This window comes from Lepidochelys kempii, chromosome 7, assembly GCF_965140265.1.
Source record: "Lepidochelys kempii isolate rLepKem1 chromosome 7, rLepKem1.hap2, whole genome shotgun sequence".
NCBI lineage: Eukaryota > Metazoa > Chordata > Testudines > Cheloniidae > Lepidochelys > Lepidochelys kempii.
This window is the reverse complement of record NC_133262.1, coordinates 106,516,177-106,539,076: the sequence shown is the minus strand read 5'-3', so window position 1 is coordinate 106,539,076 and position 22,900 is coordinate 106,516,177. Positions and strand designations below refer to the sequence as shown.

Here is a 22,900-nt window from a genome sequence, read left to right as displayed (position 1 = left end):
TTAGGTTGCAATCATGCCTGGTGCAGCCCTTCCCCCCCCCCCACACACAAACTCACTCTCCTGCTGGTAATAGCCCATCCAAAGTGACCACTCTCTTCACAATGTGTATGATAATCAAGGTGGGCCATTTCCTGCACAAATCCAGGTTCTCTCACTCCATCACTCCCATACACACACAAACTCACTCTCCTGCTGGTAATAGCTTATCTAAAGTGATAATCAAGGTGGGCTATTTCCTGCACAAATCCAGGTTCTCTCACCCCCTCATCCCCCTCCAAAAACCACACACACAAACTCACTCTCCTGCTGGTAATAGCTTATCCAAAGTCGACCACTCTCCCTACAATATGCATGATAATCAAGGTGGGCCATTTCCAGCACAAATCCAGGTTTTCTCACCCCCACATTCCCATACACACACAAACTCACTCTCCTGCTGGTAATAGGTTTTTGGAGGGGGGTGAGAGAACCTGGATTTGTGCAGGAAATGGCCCACCTTGATTATCATACATATTGTGAAGAGAGTGGTCCCTTTGGATGGGCTATTACCAGCAGGAGAGTGAGTTTGTGGGGGGGGGGGGGGCGGAGGGTGAGAAAGCCTGGATTTGTGCTGGAAATGGCCCAACTTGATGATCACTTTAGATAAGCTATTACCAGCAGGACAGTGGGGTGGGAGGAGGTATTGTTTCATGGTCTCTGTGTGTATATAATGTCTTCTGCAGTTTCCACGGTATGCATCCGATGAAGTGAGCTGTAGCTCACGAAAGCTCATGCTCAAATAAATTGGTTAGTCTCTAAGATGCCACAAGTACTCCTTTTCTTTTTGCGAAGACAGACTAACATGGCTGTTACTCTGAAACCTCCCTTTTCCTGCCCTCCTCCTAGAAAAATCAGTGGTTATTTTTTCATAACAGCCATGTGAGGTAGATAAGTAAAGAAGTGGAAAAGCTATTGGCTTGATCCTGCACTGTTGAAGTTGGAAGGGAATTTTGATGTTGATTTAACTTTGGAGCAGCATCAGAGCCTAAATACATAATGTGATAATAGTACACTTTTTCTGCTAAAAGAAAGAGTTGATTGCTGACTGGCTTTCATCATGCACACAGTCTTCAAATTTATTTTAGAATTTGTTACTGAACAGATTATTTCAGTGGATATTTATTGTGATTGATTATGATCTGTTTCACCTAACTCAAAATTCTTGTGTCTGAAGCGAACTTTTGTGTGAGAGTGAAGGACAAAAAGGAAAGTATAAAAAAACCCAGAAGATTATCAAATCTTGATAGTAAAAACAAGGATTTCAGTCTTCAGTTTAAACACTAAGACATGAAAGGCACTGCATTTGGTGAAATTTTGATATTGCTGTTAGAGGGTGTAAGAACCAGGGGTCACCTAGTGAAATTAATAGGCAGCAGGTTTAAAACAAAAGGAAGTACTACTTTACACAACACACTGTCAACCTGTGGAACTCATTGCTACAGGATACAGGCCAAAACTATAAATAGGTTAAAAAAGAAATAAGTTCATGGAGGATAGGTCCATTAATGGCTATTAGCCAAGATGGCCAGGGACACAACCCCATGCTCTAGGTGTCCTAAGCCTCTAGCTGCCAGAAGCTGGGAGTCAACAATGGGCTAGATCACTCAATAATTGCCCTGTTCTGTTCATTCCCTCTGAAGCATCTGGCAATTGTCACTGTTGGAAGAGAGGATACTGGCCTAGATGCACCATTAGTCCGACCCAGTATGGCCTTTCTTATGTTCTTACGTTTTTATTATCTTTATCCTGAGGATCCTTCCTCATGTAGGGTCTGATCCAGCTTCAGCTGAAGTCAGTATTAAAACCTCCCTCTACTGCAGTAGTGTAGCATCAAATCTTTGCTTTCTGAGGCTCTGATCCTGCAAAGACTGATGCACATGCTTAACTTTATCCACTGTGGCTCATGCTTTGAGATCAGTGGGACTGTTCTGTGTAATGTTAACTACATGTGTAAGTCTTTACTGGATTGGGACCTAACTTTTTTCTTCCCATCAAACAAAGCTTACAGAAATTATACACTTTTCAGAGTGGAATCAGTGCTGTCTTTACCTTTGTTGTCAGGAATTTTATTACACAGCAAGTTAAAGAGCTCTCAATCTCCCATCCCTCCAGCTGACCAGGAAAACAAAAGTCCAGATCTAGACATCCAACTTGAGTCTTCCGCCTGATCATGGAGAAGACTAATAATCAGTCATTGACCAACTCTATCACTATGTATGTATTTAAACCAGTATATAATATTTGAAAAAATGCCCAATAGCAGCTCTTTTTTCACTACCAACGTTATTGTAAAAACTGTTTCAGTGAGATGAAAAAGACCACTGAACATGTGATAACAACAAGGACTTTTTTTGTACCTATTACACAGGCTTAACTGTGCTGTTGGGTTAAGGCATACAGTCATAGAACCCAAATCTGCAAACATTGCGTGTATGGTAGTCCAGAATGAATTTGTTGAACGCTGATGAGACACCACAGAAATTAGAGATGGAAAATATCTATAAAGTTATGCATTTGTTTCCGGTGATTTCTGGATTATATGGTTAATGTGTGATTTCTGTGTGTTCATAGGGACAATATTTTCAAACATTTTTGTGAAATAAAAATTCCTAAAGTGCAAAACAGAGAACAATTACAAATTGAACCTGAGTAATTCTGGTGCATTTTAAGATGCATTTTTGTTGAGCTGGTTCATATGAATTCAGTAACCTAGCTTATATGATGCTTTGTTTTCCTGTCTAGCATTTGAGAGTATATTGTTGCTGGTCTCAGAATTCTGGTCTTTGATCTCAAAGGGTTTTAGAATAAATCAGTTTTGTCTTGTAATGGGGTCAGTCAGTTGGCTTCTCCAGTCAGCATTTACAATCATGTTATATTGGGTTTGTTGTAAGTTGTCTAACCAGTTTTTGAAAAGCACAATGTGAGAAATTTTATTTCCTTCTTCCTTGGGAGTGTTTGCTAACATGCCTGAAATACTCTTTCAGTGCTATCTATTGTTTGCCTTGACAACAAAAGATTCTAGTTTTTCCAGTTCTTTCATTTAGGGAAACTGCTGGTAAGAGCACCATCCTCAGTAAAACAGTGTTTCTGAACAGCTTAGTAGATGAAGTGTTTGCGCAGAGAAAAATAACCATGTTAAAATGCAGCTTACTTTTGTTTGGTTTTGGACTAATATTTATTGGAAAGCCAATTCATACAGCAGGTGAGCTTCAGTTTTAATATTCAGTGAGAAAGTTGCTGCAAATTATGCTCGTGCAAATAAGTCATGATCCAGAACTCTTTATTCAAGCAAAATTCTTGTACGAGTCCCAGAGAAATGTATTGACTGCAGGATGAGGTCTGTAGATACATCTTTTTTTCTGTGTGACAAGTGTGTAAGTATGGTATGTTCTTTTTCTGCTTCATTGGCCAGCTTGTATGACAAGCAGTCTTGCTTATTTTACCACCTGAACAGACTGGAATTCTGAGTGTAATGATCCTAGTCAGTTTAATAATGCACATTTATACCAATAGACAGGTTTATGTTCCTTGATTTCACTTAGTAGTAGTATGGTAGTGTATTATGGTAGTGCTTAGAAGCCAGGCCCCATTGTGTTAGGCTCTGTATAAAGTATTGGTTGTGACAGTTAGAATAACTGGCCCTCATCTGTGATGAACAATGGATAAAACATTTCAGGTCTTCTGTGATGTGAGGGAATTCTCCCTTAAAATAATTGTGTATTTTTGTTGGACTTCTCATTTTTTAATTTCTTATTAATTTTCATTTAGGATTCAACAAAATAATAGTGTGTGTGGATCATTACTTGTACAGCTGTATTTTTGTGACTCGATTACAGTAATTTTTTTGTACTTCCCTCCCCTTCTAGTATCAAGATATAAATTAATAGAACTTGTTTTAAAAATTAATTTGGTGATGTATTATATCTCTGATCATACAGCATTATGAAGATAATAGGATAAATGAGATATGCTTCCATTCCAATGCCATACTTTCACATAAAACAGACTGTGAAAAAATTCAATTCTATTGACAATGGTGATGCTCGTGAGTTAGGTGAGGGCAGGATTGTTTTCAACATGTAGAAAATTAGCTTTGTTACTGGACATTTCAGTATTCAGTATTTTTACAGGTGTGGTATTAGCATAAAGTTATGACCCTGGATCTCTGGAGTTCTAAACCCTATTCTGACCCTGACTCAATGTCCTCTGTGGGTTCTGGAAAGATACTTAGTTCATCTGTGCCTCAGTTCTCTCATCTGTTAAAAGTGGATAAAAATACATACATATCTCACATGGGGAAAAAAGGGGATTGTGCAGATTAGTTAATATTTATCAGTATTTTGAAGATGAAAAGCAACATACACAGTAAGTGCTAAGTACTAATATTTTAGAAGGCTATTTTTATAAGTGAGTTACAAAATCTAACTACTGAAACTATAAATCCTACCGGTGTTACAAACCCAAAACATGTTTCTTTGTGGAAGGAAACCATATTATTTTAATTGGAGAGTCCTCCTTAATAATGTTGTACTGCACTCAACCCTTAGAAAGTCTTTGAGATTTTAGTAGGGAAGAAACCATCTACAGAAATTGTGCTGAAGAACCTTCCTCCTACTCTGTGAAGAGAACATTGTGGATTTTTTTGTGCCACTTTGGATTGCTTCCATGGAATTTTTTGTGCCATGAGTGATTTTGTCTTATATTTGAGATGAAATCCTTTTGGGTTGTTATCTGAGAGCACAGTTCAAGTGCGGAAAAACAGTTTGCTTTTATTAAAATTAATTTATAATTTACTCTCCATTAGCCCCACTGAAGTCAACAGGAGACTTTCTGTTGACTTCAGCAGGGATTAAACCAAACGCAGTGAGTAGACAACAAATGGGAAGGAAAGGTCATCAGGTAAAGTTCACCATTTGAACCTGGTGTTTACATCAATGTAAAGCTGCATTGCTGAGATCAGATTCTAATCAGACTTTTGATCTCCAGCTTCCTGGTTAACAGCTGTACCACTGAAGTACTCTAATTCTGAAGGTTTCAGAGTAGCAGCCGTGTTAGTCTGTATTCGCAAAAAGAAAAGGAGTACTTGTGGCACCTTAGAGACTAACCAATTTATTTGAGCATAAGCTTTCGTGAGCTACAGCTCACTTCCTCAAATGCATATCGTGGAAACTGCAGCAGGCTTTATATATACACAGAGAATATGTGTATATATAATTCTGTATATGTGTATATATAATTCTGAAATAAGCCAGAAGGTGTGTTGGAATAGGGTGTAGTGATGACTAACAGAAACAAACAAAATGGGACATGAAAGCTGTCATTGCTGGATTAGCTGGGTTGGGGGTGGGGGACAACATGAGGAAACAAAGTTATAAAAGTAGTGAGAGGGAGAGTTATGCACGACCTTGAAGACAAAGACAAGAAGTCAAAATTTAATTCAGTGCAGAAAGAGAAACCTGTGGAGAGATTTCAAAGGGAAAGTGGGGTTGATGTGGTTAGATTAGTTGGGTAGAAAGATAATTTAAGCTGCAGTCATTTTAGATTGATGTTTTTTAAGTCCAAAATAAAAACACTGAGATGATACAGTTTTTTTCATTTTATTTCTAAAATTGTCACCACATATTTATTATATTAAAGAGATTATGATATAGGCTTTTCTGAGCATATGGCATGTTGAAGTCTGCAGTTAATGAGTGTTTGAAAAAATAAAAAGGTGCACATGCAAAGTTCTTATCTTCTCCAGTTACTGTATTCTTCTTGCTCTCTGGATGGTCTGACACCTCTTAAATTTAACTGTCTGTGAAAATAGATAAATCCCCAATCCTGCAAAGATTTGCTTATGTGCTTAGCTTTATGCATGTGAGTAGTCTCTTTAAATTCAAGGCAATTTACATGCATAATAAAATACCTGAAGTTTTCCAGATTGTGGCCTAAATTGAAAGCTACCTGTTGCTCCTTATTTTGCTTTTTTTCCCAATGGATGTTTAATAGCTAGGAAGCCACTGAAATAAAGGACAACCTTATTAATTTACACTTTGCTAATTCATACCCATAATTTGCAAACCAAATTTTCTTAGTGAAGGTTTAGTAGCAAAGAGCTGTAGTCTCATATCATCATAATGTTTATGAAATATACTATAGAATAAATAATAAAATAATAATTCTTCTTAGCGTTTATATAATGCTCTTCATCTGTATATTTCCACATGGTTCTATGAAATATACTAAAATATTAAAACTGAACTACACATGTCAAATAAACAGTGTATATTTTGTGATATGTTAACCTTTTACTTTGTTTTGTGTACTAATTCTCCAAATTTGTTAATTCACAATGGTTCTTCAAGTTGGAGTTGAGTGAGTTTCTATTCTACTTCCATGTTACAATTAGACTCCGGATACTAAAATGGTGGGGGTCAGAGGGAACCATTATTTAAAAATAATTGTTTACTACTTTCCCACATTTTTCTCCTATCTTTCCACTATCAAATTATTTTCAGTAGTAATGTTTTACACCTGTGTGGTGCCATTCTTGCCAGATTTTACCAAACAACTTTAGAAATTATATGTACTCAGTAACACTGCATTGCTACTACTTCTTGGGTGGAGTGTGGCAGCCATGTGTGGTAGCATGATTTGTACCCCAGAGGCATAAGGAGAGTACTATAAAATATGGATTTTATCTATGGATTTAATTTTATGTGTGCCTATGTCCAGGCATAATTTTCTGCCTCGATCTAAGAAATAAAATAATCTCTGGTAGAGTTAACACAGATTGTTTGTTTATATGTAAGCAGGAGTTCATGATAGATGCGCTAAAATGATTCTCAAGTTAAAAACCACTAGCTCGTTAGCCACTGATACCAGATAGTGAAAAAAGGAAGTCACTTTAATGCTGTGTATATTTTAAATACTCTTTGAAATAGTAAAGTTTAAAAAAAGGCTTTAAGTGAGTGATAACCAAATGTACTTTTAGATGAAATAAGAAAAATGATTAATAAAATGGTCAGTCTGTTAAGAAAAAGCATATCACCAGCATTCATATTCAGATGGTGCAACCTGATATATGATTGAGATGTTGAAACCTCAAATGTAAGTGTTAAAGCATACTCAACCAAGAAGTGTCATTAAGGATTGGCTGCATGACCAGAGTTGCTAGCCAATTGAGTAACCACAGGGACCTGTTAATAGCTAAAAAAGCAATACACAAATTCAGCTTAGAAACCGGAAAAAGTCAACAGAGTTGCAAAAAGTAAAGATACATCTGGCATTCATGTCCTGCTATTGGAATTCTCAAACAGGGGGTCATGTGGTTATTACATGCGAGTTGTGAGCTGTCAGACTCCACCCCCAAATCCTGCTTTGCCTCCAGCATTTATAATATTGTTAAATATATAAAAAAGTGTTTTTAATTTCTAAGTGTGGTTACACTCGGGGGCTTGCTTTGAGGAAGGGATCACCAATACAAAAGTTTGAGAACCACTGACTGAGCTATTTCATAAACTGTCTTGTGTTTTGATACTGTACCAAATGAAAAGAAAAAGGCGAGTCATTTATTATAGGTGGCACAAGTAGTGATTTCTATAGTTGTTTGTTTCTATTGTAAGACCCTGTTTTCACTTGCATATAACTTTGCCAAACTTAAACCGTTTGGACTGACATTTTCCATGCCATTTCCGCGAAGGAGGCCAGGGTGAAATGGATTGTGTTTCCAAGGTTAAAAAATTCTTCCATTTCTCTGAGAAGCTCTAGAGCCTCCATGCATTGGAGCAGGGACTTGACATTTGGCAGAGGGTTTTGTTCGTATCAGGGATGTGCCCTTGCCATTCTTGTGAAACTCTTCCCAAATTTGGCCAAATTATAAGTCTCTGAAAAATCTGATTTCACATGCTAGAGTTGGGCAGATAAATTCTGTGAAGATTCAGTCTGCTCTGAGCATGTTCCATCCCTTCACAGCTCCTGTATGTTGATTGGACTACCCATGCACCATACCCTGAAATTGTCCCTCCTGGCTACAGTGGCTGCTGTGGCACCATGCCCAGGAACTGAGCAGGGGCACTGTCTTGTGTGCTCTCAATGTCGCCTTATTGCCATGCCCAGGCAGCAAGGTGAAGGAAGAGCCTTGTGTGTGATGCAGATAGGTAAGGAACAGGGTGGGGGAAGAGATGTATATTAGTGGGAATGTGGCAGGACTTTGGGTAGGGAGGGAGAATAGAAGCAGGAGCAAAGGGGAGCCAAAAACCAGGAAGGGATATAGAAAGAGGGGAAGTATGGGGGAGGAAGGGAAGGAACTATGGATAGAGACGGGCAGGAGTCAGACCCGAGGGATGGACAGAAGCTAAGGGGATATCAGCAAGGGAGAGGACAGGGCAGGAGCTGGGGAGTTGGGGATAGGAGAAAAAAGGGGCAGGGAGCAGTGGTGAGCTGAGGAGATGGGGCAGAGGGATCTGTAACTACCCAACACACTTCCCTGTAGAACTTCAAATTGAATCCATTATTGCTGAGTCTCAGCATTTCTTTGCTGTCTAGCAAATCACTGTGAAACAGACTGGCAAAGTGTGTGTCTCCAGCCACCCTAGTGGTTGGTCCACATAGACGATAACTGCCTTCTACTTCTACCGATTACTCTGTTAGCTTAAGTTGTAGATAACTTTGCTGTGGATCTAAAGACACCAACCCGGCAGATGTCCCTGTTGGGGTGAGTGCAGTTCTACATGATGAAATTTCTATTTTTATTTAGTTTTTAAGTTTCATGCAAACATAGGAAGTTACAGAAGAGAAAACAAAAAAATCACACCACCCTACATTAAAGGAACATTATTAAGGTTGCAAAATCAAGCACTCAAAAGTTAGAAAATGCCAAAATTAATGTCACCTGTACAACCTTAATTTGTTCCCTTTTTTGTAGGCGTTATGATCCAGTTTTTAATTACATGATCACATATTATTTTTTCCACAAGATTCCAGGCTTATTCAGTGAATGGGTGGTTATCTAGGTTTTTTTTTAATCCTGGTCATTTAATGTGTGGCACCATATATTATTTACTACACACCATCCAAACCCTGTACTGAGCACAGAATTATGAATTTCCTCATGGGCTTTTCTGTGGTGTTATCATTGTAATATTTTAAATCTTTTCAAACATTAATTAATTTATTTTTGTATCACCCCTACGAAATGAGGTGGTATTTTACACATGGGGGAACTGTTGCAGAGAGATTAAAGCCAAAATTGTCTAAAGTGTCAACAAATTTGACTAATTTGAGGACTTAATTTTTCAGAGTATTTAGCATGTTATAGCACTTTATTATGTTCAGAGCAGAGTTCTTATGGTATGTCTGCACTGCCATTAAAAAACCATGGGTGGCCTGTGTCAGCTGACTCAGGCTTGCAGGGGTCTGGTTAAGGGGCTTTTTAATTACAATGTAGACGTTCGGGCTTGGGCTGGAGCTTGGGCTCTGGGACCTGAGCCTGAATGTCTAAACCACAGTTAAACAGCCCCTTAGCCCGAGCCCCACAAGCCCAAGTCTGCTGACATGGGCCAGCTGGGTGTTTTTAATTGTAGTGTAGACATACCCTTATTGACTCCAGATGCAGTTGTGGGCACTCAGTACTTCTGCAAATCAGACCCTAAGAGCCTCAAGGTGGATACCCAGAAAATGAGGAACACATTGGCCACCTGTGAAAATTTTGATTTACGTGACTTGCCCAGCATAACATAGGAATTCTGGCCAAGACAGGGATAGAATCCAGTTTACTATGGCATTCAACTGCCTTAACTATGAGACCATCCTTTCTCTTCCTGCACTTAGTTGCCGCTGATTAAACTGGTTTTCAGTGATGAGCATTGTGAACATACAGAATTTGTGAATTATTTACTCTTTCTATTTCTTTAGAGATTTTAAATTTTATTTTTAGGTGCATCCTCTCATCAGACATCTAGACTTTCAACATTCGAAATAATTACCCCGCGAAGTTTAACAGGCAGGGAGAGACGCCACACATATTTACATGAGGTTTGTTTCTCTATCCAAACTTTTTTTATGAATTATTTGTTACTGTTAATATTGCACTACAATATATATAAAAGAATACACCCTACTATGTAGAATAGTCAGTAATCTCTTCTATACCTTTCAGCGGGTTGCACGTTTGTGAGTGAATTATTTAGCTCTCAGAATTGGCTTCAAAACAGGCAAGAGATGGTCTTCTCAGTCCACATCACACAAACCTCTAGTTCAGTTCATACTGATTGCTACATTTGTTGGCAATCTTAGCAGAGACAAAAATCTGAATGAACATGGGAAAACTGTCAGGTGTTTCCTCTGGGTCCAGTTAGAAAGTGTAGGGAAATTTGAACTGACATTGTCCATACTGTGCTTGTTCTTTGGCTAAACAGAGGACTTCGGTCATCCTAGTACCTTTCACCATAAATAAGGGCCCAGTCATACTTGCATTGCACAAATTGTTCAATTTAATTCCGTGGGGCTAATTGAGTGAGTAAGGAGTGATAAATTCCCTAGGAGAGAAAAAATATTAATGGATGTTTCAGATAATTTTTGCCTCCAAGTTAGACTATGGTTGCCAGGGAAATACTGTATAATGGGTCAGATTTAGTTATCTTTCAGTGAACTGACCTGTGGAATTTGAATATTGTTCATTGGGCTATGATGATTTGCATAAGGAGTGCCACAAGGCATTATATTATGATTGGGCCTCAAATTCTTTGTTTTTACTCTACACAATGGATCATTTTCTCCCTTCTTTTGTAATAAAAGTTTTAAATGAAACATATAAGGTAGGAAGACAAATTACAACATCGATACACATGGACTGTATTGACACTACAAGCAATAACCCAGTGTTAAACAATAATGAATTATTTTTAAAGATTTTTTTTTAATTTAAGAAGGATAGTTAGTCATCTGAGAAGAATACAGATGCTGATTTTACAAAAGAAGAGATACTTTTCCACATATGCCTCCCCTTGGTGCTTTCCTACACTTTTTGCAGTATAACTATTAAAATACAGCTCTTTTGGATGGGGATTTTCAAAAGTGCTGGGTGATAGCCTAAATTTGCTCCCATTGAAGTCAGCAGTAACACTCCAGTTGTCTTCTGTGACAGTAGAGTTGGGCCAATGCTGAGTGCTTTTGAAAAGCCCACCATTAATGACTAAGAATTGGAATTTCTATTTGGTAATCACAAAAATAATCACTCTGTATTCAGCTCATTATGATAAGCTATTCCATTCTTTTAAGCACTGCTCATTCTCCATTTATTATCCCATAAAAATCATTTTCAAAAATCTTATTGTCAGTTTTATGCCAAAAGCTTTAGTAGTAATGCTTAGTGTCCCATGTTTTAAATTTGAAATAAGATGAAAGTCACTCTCTTTCTAAGTGTGTGGGAGGAGATGTTATAATGAAAGATGCAACAGTGCATCCCCATCACCAGCCTGGCATCATAATTTCATTACGGAGGCCCTGATTCATGGGTCCAGACAAGCTCTGCTCAGCATAAAGTGTAGGCTTTAAGCTATCTTTGCACTCCTTGGATTCTGGGATCAGTAAGGAGTTAGTTTCGGTTTTGATACAGATTAGAGCAGCCTCTGGCAGCTCTAAATATGCTTGGTTGCCCAAGAATAGCTGGAGTGCAGCTCCATACTTGCTCTAATGTACATCCCACGGGAGGTGGCAGACACCAGTTATGCTGGCTCTTCACTGTTCAGAAAACAGAATTTGGCTGGTTTTTGGCCCAGCTTTAATTTTTCCATTATTTCACCCTGATGAATTAGTAAGGGGCATCTGTTCTTGAGAGTATAGAACCCTAGACTGCTAGTCTGGATTTACCACTGCTCATGGTTATTTTCTGCTCTCCTATTAACATATGTTTATATTGTCACATTTCCATAAAAGTCTCTATTAGCAGATTTCAGCATGGTAGCCATGTTAGTCTGTTTCAGCAAAAACAATGAGGAGTCCTTGTGGCACCTTAGAGGCTAACAAATTTATTTGGGCATAAGCTTTCGTGGGCTAAAACCCACTTCATCAGACGCATGGAGTGGAAAAAAACAGTAGGCAGGTATATATACACTGTACATGAAAAGATGGGAGTTGTGTTACCAAGTGTGTGGGGGGGTCAGTGCTAATGAGACAATTCAATTAAAGTGGAAGTGGGCTATTGTTAACAGTAGAATACCGAGGGAGGAAAAATCACTTTTGTAGTGGTAATGAGGCCAATGTAATCAGGGTGGCCTATTTCAAACAATTGACAAGAAGGTGTGAGTAACAGTAGGGGGAAATTAGTTTTTATAGTGACCCATCCACTCCCAATCTTCGTTCAGACCTAATTAATGGTGTTCAATTTGCAAAATAATTCCAGTTCTTCAGTTTCTCATTGGAGTCTGTTTCTGAAGTTTTTTTGTTGAAGAATTGGCACTTTTAAGTCTGTAATTGAGTGTCTAGGGAGATTGAAGTGTTCTCCGACTGGTTTTTGAATGTTATAATTCTTGACGTCTGATTTGTGTCCATTTATTCTTTTGCGTAGAGGCTGTCCAGTTTGGCCAGTGTACATGGCAGAGGGGCATTGCTGGCTCATGATGGCATATATCACACTGGTAGATGTACAGGTGAACAAGCCACTGATGGTGTGGCTGATGTGGTTAGGTCCTATGATGGTGTCCCTTAATAGATATGCGGACAGAGTTGGCAACGGGGGTTTGTTACAGGGCTAGGTTTCCCCATACTAATTTCCCCCTACTGTTACTCACACCTTCTTGTCAATTGTTTGAAATGGGCACCCTGTTTACATTGGCCTTATTACCACTACAAAAGTGATTTTTCTTCCCTTGGTATTCTACTGTTGAAAATAACCCACTTCCACTTTAACTGAATTGTCTCGTTAGCACTGATCCACCACTTAGTAAGGCAACTCCCATCTTTTCATATACTGTGTATATATACCTGCCTACTGTTTTTTTCCACTCCATACATCTGATGAAGTGGGTTTTAGCCCACGAAAGCTTATGCCTAAATAAATTGTTAGTCTCTAAGATGCTACAAGTACTCCTCGTTTCTATTAGCAGAGTATTTTAATCCTTCTACTGGTTGTTTGTTTTCTCTTGTGTCTTCTCCATGACGTTCTCCTAGCTGCATGGAATGTAAAATGTCAATAAAAAGATAAAGAGCGTAATATCTTTTATTGAACCAACTTAGAGTGTCCTTTTACATTTCCCATACCCGAAGAACAGCTCTTTGTAAGCTCATCTCTCTCACCAACAGAAGATGATCCAGTAAAAGATATTACTTCGTCCACCTTTTCTCTGTAATATCTTGGAACCGACATGACTACAACGCCTCTCCATATAATAAAAAATATTGCAGGGAATGCCGCCATCACTGTGGAATATACAAAGCATGAGGTTTTAAGAATATCTCTCTTTGTAAATTTGTTATATACCTAAAATGTTGAACAGAAGTAGTAGTAGTGCCTTTTTTGGTTAGAGAAAATATGAATTTATGATCAGGTAGGGAACTGCGTAACCAAGGGATATTTTTTGTTTTGTTTTCAGGACCATTCAGATGATCGCTCTTATTCGATTCAAACTGCAAATGGAACATACATCCTAAAACTAAAGAAAAATACGTAGGTTATACAGTATTCTAAGACGCATTTCAATTTTGGATTTTACTTAATAGAGACCACTATTTTTGTATTGAAGATTGTTTGGAATAAGCAGTCTAAAATGGTAGTATGTTATGAAAGTGAGGTGGTAATAAATAGTGTATAAAGGAGCTGGCTTGAAAACAGATAAAATAAAATGTGAAAATGTTATTGTAGTACATTTTTTTAAAAATTCTGATGAAATTTTCACTTAGCTCCACTGTATATAAGAAACAATGTGCCAAAAAGCATACTATTTATAGAGATTTATTACAGAAGAAAAAGTTCTCACTGAAAAATAAATCAGTGCAAAATTAGATTTCTGCTACCTATTTTTGTTAATTATTGTAGAGGAATTTGTCTAATTTTGTTGTTATCAATCCCCAAAAGTTTATAGGCCAGCCACTTTTCCAATAACTGAAAGAATGAATCAAGTTAAAAAAACAATACAGTTACGGATTTTTTTGGTAACAAAAATTTTAAAAGTAAATTATTCTCAAAATGATGCAGCTGATTTTTTAAAAAAAACATCCTATTTTACACTCTATGTCCTTCTACCGTATTTAATAGTAAAGTTATCATCGAAGTGTTACCCTCAAAATGTATTGCTGAATACGATACTTGATGTATATTTTGTCATAGACACTTAAAACAGCAGCAGTTTATTTTTGTTTTCAGAAATCTTGTTAGTGAAGATTTTGTACTATATACATACAGCAAAAATGGGAAATTGGAGGCTACCCATTCAAATATGAAGGTACTGTGCTTATTAAAGTTCAATTTTTGTGTCAGACTGTGTCTTTAGCACAGGGGAGCTAAGCTTTGTGACACCAAAGGCTGTCCACAAGGTTGCATATACATTTAAATACATTTTTAAACAAAAATACTTATACACAACCATTAATTCTGGTTGTGTTTATATCTTCCCTGATATAGGAGTGACAATTGCTTGAGTTCACAACAATGAATAAGGCACTCAAAGATCAACTAGAAAATAATAGAAGGTTGTGTTGGATCAAGTTTTAGGCCTTCTTGAGCACTCCTGCTTTAACGTGTGGTATTTTTATGTCATTGTTACCAATGGGCATAAAATATAAGGCTGCCGTGCTATAATCTTAACTCTAAGTATGTTTAACCTGTTGCTATTTATGATGACATGGTGTCTGCAATAACTCCTGTTTTCAGAAATATGTGAATGTATAAGAAGGATGCTCTGGAAGCTTACATAAATACTGAAATTAGGTTAGTTGATTATATAGCCATTGTGTAACACACATTTTTGGATCAAGATGCAGAGTTGCCCAGTTTTGAGGCCCTGATTCAGGAAAATGCTTAAGCACATGCCCATGTTTATTCCTGTTCGGGAAGGCATCTAAATATGTACTCAACTTTAATCATGAGACTTCAGTAGAACTTAAGTATGTGCTTAAACGTGCTTCCTGAACAATTCAGGCTTTAAAAGTAGGATTTACCTGCCAAAGAACAGGATGGACAAAATAGATCCATGTGGTTTGTCAGACATTGAGAATGGGTTAAATTGGGCATTTTCCCTCCCTTGTCAAGGAGGGGAAATTTTTTTTACCAATTATTTTACAAATTTTTTCACCAATGAAGGGCCAAAATCTGCTGTGCTTACTCACAGTGAGTAGTGTTTTACTCCAAGAGTAATCCAATGGAAGAAAATTGAGACAACTTGTAGAGTTCTGAGTAAAGCTGGCAAAATCTGGCCCTAATAAATAAACTATTGTGCAAATGAGTAGTCTGGGTCTTTCACTTGAATGAAAAAAATACTGTTATGTAATTAATTATGTGGTTTCATTGTGTTTCAGACACACTGTTACTATGGTGGAGTTGTTGAAGGAGTTGCTGATTCTATGCTTGCTCTTAGTACATGTGATGGTCTTAGGTATTACTTTTTGCTTTTCACTTTTCAATGTATCATTGACTGATATACCAAGAAAATGTATTGTTGTTCAGAATCTCCATTTTTTATTACATAAGAACGAATGAATCCGGGAGTGGCCACAGTTCAACCTATACAATTTTGTAATGCTGCTTTTCAGGGACAAGGGTATGGATTTTCAAAATGCTGAGCATTAATATAATTTCCTTCCCGTTGAATTCAGTGGTGAATGGTAGTAGAGTTCGGTTAACACTGAGTGCTTTTGAAAATTCCACCTAGATGTCCCAATATGCAATACTACATCTTGTGTTAAGCAGCCTGGTGGATGTAGATGGAGCACAGCATGTGATGTTGGAACATGTAACCCCCCATAGGGCTGCATCTCCCTATTGACTGCAACCTGCTCCAGCATGCAAACCAAAGATATACAAATTCCTAGTGCAGCCCTCACCAGGGCAAAGTTTGAGTAACCTGAAGTTAATCTGTTACTAAAGATAAAATTTTCACAAAACAAAAGCATTGTTTACTTAGATTGTAAATTTTTAGGGGAGTGGGGACTGTTTTTCATTATATAGGGCATGGGGCCAAGCACAGAGATGCCCTGTTTGGAGTCCTGTGCGCTACCACAGTGTAAACAATAAATTAAATAATTGCTCTGCATCACTGTCTAATGTTTCCGTATAGCATAAGAGCGTAGCACACTATAATCATTCTACAAATAATAGCAGTGATGTTGATAAGTTTGCATTTAGAAGCAGGCTTCTAAAACCCACACAGTAACTCTGTTACATTAAATTACAATAATGTTTTTGTTAGACAGACGGGTCAGCTTGGGGACTAAAAGGTGGTGAATTGACAAAATGAGACACCACTTGCCGTATGTGTGCAGATATTCAAAGTATGGTCATGAGTGTTCCCTGGGTTCCACAACTTCCTTGAGCTTAGCTCCCTGTTGGTGTGGCTTGAATATGCCTATAGGCTCTTGGGCTTGGCTTCTTTTGTGGTGGGAAATAAGTGATGGAACTCACACAACATCACAGCAGAGCTAGAGTAGTTCAGCTCTGTAGGGGTGGGGAGGGAAGAGGTTGGGCATGATGCATTGTGCACTGAGATTGTGCTGCACAAAACCCTTACTCTGTGCATGACCGCAGCATGGCAACTTTCAGGAATTAGGGCAAAGGTGGGTAGAAGAGGAATGAAGGACTTTCTAGCAGAGATCCAGAATAGTTTCTGTAGAGCAACTCCATAGCCATCCTGCAGCTTTATTAATCGAATAATTCTCAGCCATTCCTGACACTTAATTTTAGGGGCAACTTCCCCTTTGCCTGTTATGAAAGTTGTTTATATTAAAAAAATAAGGTAACAGTGTAAATTTCTTAGTAGTGAAATATTCAGCTGTAGTTTATTCATCTAAGTTGTACCTTTACAAGTGCCGGGAAATTCTACTTGATAATTTCTCATACCTTTATTATTGTAGGGGAATCCTTCACATTGGTGACAAACGATATGGTATGGAGCCAGTTGACACATCAGCTACATTTGAGCACCTATTTTATCCATTAGAATATGTTCAACAAGATCCTTTTCTGTGTGGTGTGCTGAATGATAACCTTCACCAAGAGAAGAGTGTGAAGAATTATCTCAGATATACAAATGTTTCACACAGTTCTTTCAGCAGGGAAAAGCTTTTTAGGGTAAATATATTTGTGTTTTTCTCTTGAGAAATGTTTAGATCCTTGGATCCAATACAACTCTTTTGGGGCTGCTTCAGAGACCAGAAGGGGCTATAAAACTATCTTAAGTGACTTCCTGGGGTTTACCCTGGTGTAGGAGCATTCCAGGTTGTGTATCTAGCTAGCTCTTTGTTTACCCCATTTCAGGGCCCTGAGCATGGCTGGAACACTGCTGAGCTTCAGAAATCCTCACATTGCGGAATGGCAACATGGAGACTGTTGCAGTCAAGTGCAACTTAAAGCAGCCCAGAAGCTGTTCTAAGCTGTATGAGAGGGCAAAGCAACAGGATTGGAGGGGTAGTGGATATAAAGATGCCATAAGGCCCCCACCTCTGAGAGCCTGTCTGCCACTGAAGTATTGAGCTGTAGATCTTTAAGCTGTCAATTAAGCTCAAAAAGTGAACAAACTTGAGGCCAAACCAAGATAGCATGCCTTGTAAATATATGCAATAACATGGTAACAAATAGTAATACAAATCTTGACTTATTGGTAATTAAAATATTAACTTATTGCATTTTCTAACTTGCAGAAAAAACGAGCTGTGCTGCCACAGAGACACTACGTGGAACTATTTATGGTTGTGGATAACAACAGGGTAATGTGTTTCTCTAGTATTAAACACATTTCATCAAATTATTTATTTTTTCTCTGACATCCTAATATTGAATTTTACAGTATTTGCAGAAGAATTCTGATCCTGTAGCTGTGCAAAAGGAAACAATTGAGCTGACTAATTATGTTGATGTGGTAGGTCATTTCAGTCATATGGATATTCAGTAGTCTCTTCTTTATCTTATTTCACACAAATAGCAATGTACAACTAGTGTATTCTGTGTTTGTATTCTAACTGAAAAATATAATTAATATACAGACATATAATTAATATCTAGACAAGACTGTTAGAAGTACACCACAGAACTCTCAGCCCAGGGGAGAGAGGATAAGGTGGTTTTGAGCCACCTTTGCACACACTCAACCTTAGGCTGCTCCAGGGGCATAACTTGGACAGCCCTCCCAGTGCCGCCCGATGGGCTGCAGGGATACCTGGAATCTCTGGCAACTCTGACAGATCTCTCCCCACCTCTCACAAACCTCCTGTGCCAGGATGTATGCCGGCAGCCTTAGGGAAATTTTTCCTCAGCTGGATATAAGGCTTTTATAGCCACATTATGCTGCTCTGGACCTTTCCCCTGGCATAAAGGGGACAAAACAGAGATGAGGATCACACCCATAATGCAGCAAATTTTCAAAATCTACCTCTAAAATTGTACTCTGCATTTTTGCATGAGTTTTTAATGTGCAGTTTTACACATCCAAGCTTTGTACGCACAAAAGCATAAGCCCAAGAATGTGTTTGCAAAAGTATACATATAATTTCAGACATCGAGTTGAGGTACCTTTGAAAATTTAGCAAAATAACATAGCGTTTCTGAATACGTATGAATCATTGTGACTAGACTCATGCAATAACTGATGAAAAACAAGGCTAAAAACATGGATAAGAGCACAGAAGACTGTTGCTAGTGGGTTTTTTTAAACTTTACCTCAAAATATTTCACTATTTCTGAAAGATTGAACATTCCTGTTTGTGTTCGTAAGAAAAAAAATCAAATATTTCATCAGCATTAGGGGGCTAATCCTCCCCTCCAACATGGTACATGGAGTGCTACATGAGGTACATACTGCTTCTCTGTTCTACACAGGAATAATCAATGTAGGCAAGAAGTTTTAATATCTAACTAAAGGCTTGATCCAGCTCCCACTGAAGTCAATGGGCATCTTTCCATTGCATATAGTCCATCCTCTACTGGCCAAAGTTTACCCTCAAAATCCCCAGTTGCTCTCAGAAGATCTAGCCTCTTTGCTGCCTTTGGAGTTTCCCATTCCACAGCCGTAAGCAATTTCCATAAGTCCCTGACAATCCACTAGAGAGATGAAATCGTTCCTAGGCTCTCCTCAAGATAACCAGCCAAGATAATGAATGAAACAGTTCCCTTCCCCCAAGTGTTGGCCCTCTGATTCCTTACTCATAGGGCTCTTGCATCTGAAGGATATGGCTAGGAATCCTAATAGACATAGGAGACCTTCAGTCTTGTAATCTTTATTCAGTAACATCCCACCCCCCATAAATGATAGTGTAGGTTTCGACTGAATAAAGAACAGGAGCATCTGGCCCAGTTTGTACTGTGAACTAATTATTTAAATGAACTAAACTTTCCTACACTTCCATTGTTCCAGTCAACATAATATTGAACTGGTAATAATGATGTGATTTTTTTCAGAATTCAGTTGAATTTGGTTCACATATATGTAAAGTAATCACCATTGTGTATTTTCAGATGTATGATGCATTGAACATCCAGATTGTTTTGATTGGGCTAGAAATCTGGTCAGATAAAAATCACATAAATGTAATGGATGGTTCAGCTGGAGATGTACTAAATAGATTTGTTTCTTGGAGAGAAAAAAATCTTCTTAAGCGTTCAAGAAATGATGTTAGCCACCTCATAATGTAAGTTTTGGTTCATTAGAAAAACTTGCCTCATACTATAAATCAGAATTGTAATATTGTTTATGTTTGCAAATGAGAATAAATAATAGAAACTGGACTACTGCTAATTTAAAGCTTTGTCTTTAATTGTAGCCCACCAAGAAATTATTTGTGTAATTAAATCTTTATTCTTAATCTGATTCTTCACTCAAAAACAATAACACAGCATATGTATATTTTTCAAGAGTTATGTCATATAGTTGGTGTAGGCACACTGATCAGAGAGCCATATCCTGATCCTTTGGGAAAGTGGGAAATTTCCCACTGACATCAGTGAGACCAAGATTTGACTCATCATAATATTTGGGTCAGACCCATCAATATTTTTTCACTAGAAAGCAATGAACTTTCAGCCCCATTCTCAAAACAGTGCACATGTTCTGTCGTTATGTTGCAGAGGAAGAAGTGCCTATAGTGGGGCAGTTGGAATGGCTTTTGTAAGTACAGTCTGTTCTCAAGTCCATGGAGGGTCCATCAGCACTGTAAGTACAGTACTTCATCTCAATGATTAATGTACAGATCTAGTCAATAAAAAAATCTACACACCTCCCTGACCTATTCCGCCAAGTCATCAAAGGCTAAGAGGTTTGGTTTGGTGTGGGTTGTTCTATTAGTTTTTGAGGATGATGATAAAATTCCTTTTGCCACATCCCTCTCCTTCATGCACCAGTCCACCTCATTCAGGTAAGTCTCAAGCTATAGTTTGGCCATATTTTTAAATTTATTTAGCTCAAAGTTGGCTAGAAAAGCACATCCCCATACCTGTAAGTCCATAAAGTCCATAGATTCTTAGGTGCACGAGAATTCCACTCAGTGCACTTTGGGGAGAGTGGGGGAAAATTCGCTTTAAGCTGCCTGTGCCTTCCCTTAATCCTATGGGAGGGCTAATATCACCTTACTTAGGATATGGAGGTTTGTCCTTATAATATTAGATACCACAGCAGCAGACACAGTATAAGGGCCAAATTCTGCCTACCGTACTTATATTTAATAGTACTTTAGTCTGTGAGGAACCCCATTGAAATCAGTGGAACTACTGTTGGAGTAAAAGCATGAGGAAGAATGGCAAAATCTGATCCTAAACCGATATATAGATAAAGAATTACACTGATTTGCTATTAGTGCTCTCTCCTTATGATAGCATCACACATTTAGAGAGACATAGCTTAAATAAATCAGTCGGTAGGATCATTGCCTTGTTTTCTCATGATTTCTTTATTTTCATGTTTTATTTTCATATTCATTTCAACAATTGCTTCTCTTTACTAGCTTAAAGGTAACAATGTGCAACGTCATGCCACAGTAGTTGCACATGAGCTGGGGCATAATCTTGGTATGAAACATGATGATGGAAGGTGCTCCACATCCTACATTATGTACAGTACGGATAAGTAAGAGCTCCAAATATTATTACCTTATTTTTAATATTACATATTTGTATTAAATTTATTCAGCTGTGTAAAATTCCTATTAAACTCAGAGAACCTTAGTAAATGGACTTTGTATGGAGAACTTAAGTCTAGAGGGTTAAAAAGTTAATGGGACTTAGTTGATTGAGGTTAGTGTGCTGTTTCCACCCAGCTCCTAACATAGTATTCACACACTGGATCTGGTCCAAACTTCCCTTTCCTAAGGCTTACATTTACAGTTATTTAAATAAAATGTACATCTCTACCTACATTGTATTATCAAGTTGGCAGTTCTGAGGGTTAGGTTTGGGGCTAATAGGACTCACCTGACCTGACATCAGAGTGACTCAGCAAAAATAAATGCATGTTTATGAGGGTTCAATCTGTGACATCATAGTATCTCTGCAGAAAACCTCTATGTAGGATCAAGGAACCCATCACTGTTATAGTAGACATTATTTATATATAGTTCCACAGTTAAACTTTGAATGCAGAGTTTCAGCCTGGAATAAATGTTGTGGCCCAACAATAAACCCTCAGAAACCCCCACCAGAATTAGAAATTAAAGATGGAAATAATAGACTTTATGTGGAAAAGAACTTCCTCTAAACTAAACATCATTTATATTTAGGACTGTCATGCGATTAAAAAATTAATTGCAATTAATTGCGCAGTTACAAAAATTAATCATGATTAAATCATGCAATTAATCGCACTGTTAAACAATAATAGAATAGCATTTATTTAAATATTTTTGGATGTTTTCTACATTTTGAGATATATTGATTTCAATTACAACACAGAATACAAAGTATACAGTGCTCACTTTATATTTATTTTTTATTACGAATATTTGCACTGTAAAAAAACAAAATAAATAGTATTTTTCAATTCACCTAATACAAGTACTGTAGTACAATCTCTTAATCATGAAAGTTGAACTTACAAATGTAGAATTATGTACAAAAAAACCCTGCATTCAAAAATAAAACAATGTAAAACTTTAGAGCATACAAGTCCTATCAGTCCTACTTCTTGTTCAACCAATCGCTCAGACAAACAAGTTTGTTTACATTCGCAGAAGATAATGCTGCCTGTTTCTTGTTTATAATGTCACCTGAAAATGAGAACAGGCGTTTGCATGGCACTGTTGTAGCCCGCATCGCAAGATATTTACATGCCAGATGCACTAAACATTCATATGTCCCTTGATGCTTCAACCATGATTCTAGAGCACGGGCATCCATGCTGATGATGGGTTCTGCTCGATAACTATCTAAAGCACTGCAAACTAACACATGTTCATATTCATCATCTGCCACCAGCAGAAGGTTGATTTTCTTTTATGGTGGTTTGGGTTCTGTAGTTTCCATATCAGAGTTTTGCTCTTTTAAGACTTCTGAAAGCATGCTCCACACCTCATCCCTCTCAGATTTTGGAACGCACTTCAGATTCTTGAATCTTGGGTCGAGTGCTGTAGCTATCTTTAGATATCTCACATTGGTACCTTCTTTGCATTTTGTCAAATTTGCAGTGAAAGTGTTCTTAAAATGAACGATGTGCTGGGTCATCATCCAAGACTGCTATAATATGGAATA

The 22,900-nt window shown here is 37.8% G+C and overlaps 1 protein-coding gene across 6 annotated transcripts in view; it reads left to right on the top strand.

Annotated features, from left to right (window-relative positions):
• Positions 1-22,900, top strand: part of LOC140914974 (disintegrin and metalloproteinase domain-containing protein 9-like) — a 43,749-nt gene that overhangs the window by 2,639 nt on the left and 18,210 nt on the right. For 3 of the 6 annotated variants that reach the window (XM_073354144.1, XM_073354147.1, XM_073354148.1), the window contains exons 2-11: positions 9,959-10,056; positions 13,614-13,687; positions 14,384-14,462; positions 15,535-15,611; positions 17,086-17,302; positions 17,872-17,937; positions 18,018-18,089; positions 19,682-19,854; positions 20,291-20,375; positions 21,163-21,284. In XM_073354144.1, the coding sequence (XP_073210245.1) occupies positions 9,959-10,056; positions 13,614-13,687; positions 14,384-14,462; positions 15,535-15,611; positions 17,086-17,302; positions 17,872-17,937; positions 18,018-18,089; positions 19,682-19,854; positions 20,291-20,375; positions 21,163-21,284 (1,063 nt within the window). Of the gene's footprint in view, positions 1-3,113; positions 3,242-8,664; positions 8,738-9,958; positions 10,057-13,613; positions 13,688-14,383; positions 14,463-15,534; positions 15,612-17,085; positions 17,303-17,871; positions 17,938-18,017; positions 18,090-19,681; positions 19,855-20,290; positions 20,376-21,162; positions 21,285-22,900 lie in introns of those variants that run through there. The other 3 variants (XM_073354145.1, XM_073354146.1, XM_073354149.1) reach the window with 3 other exon arrangements.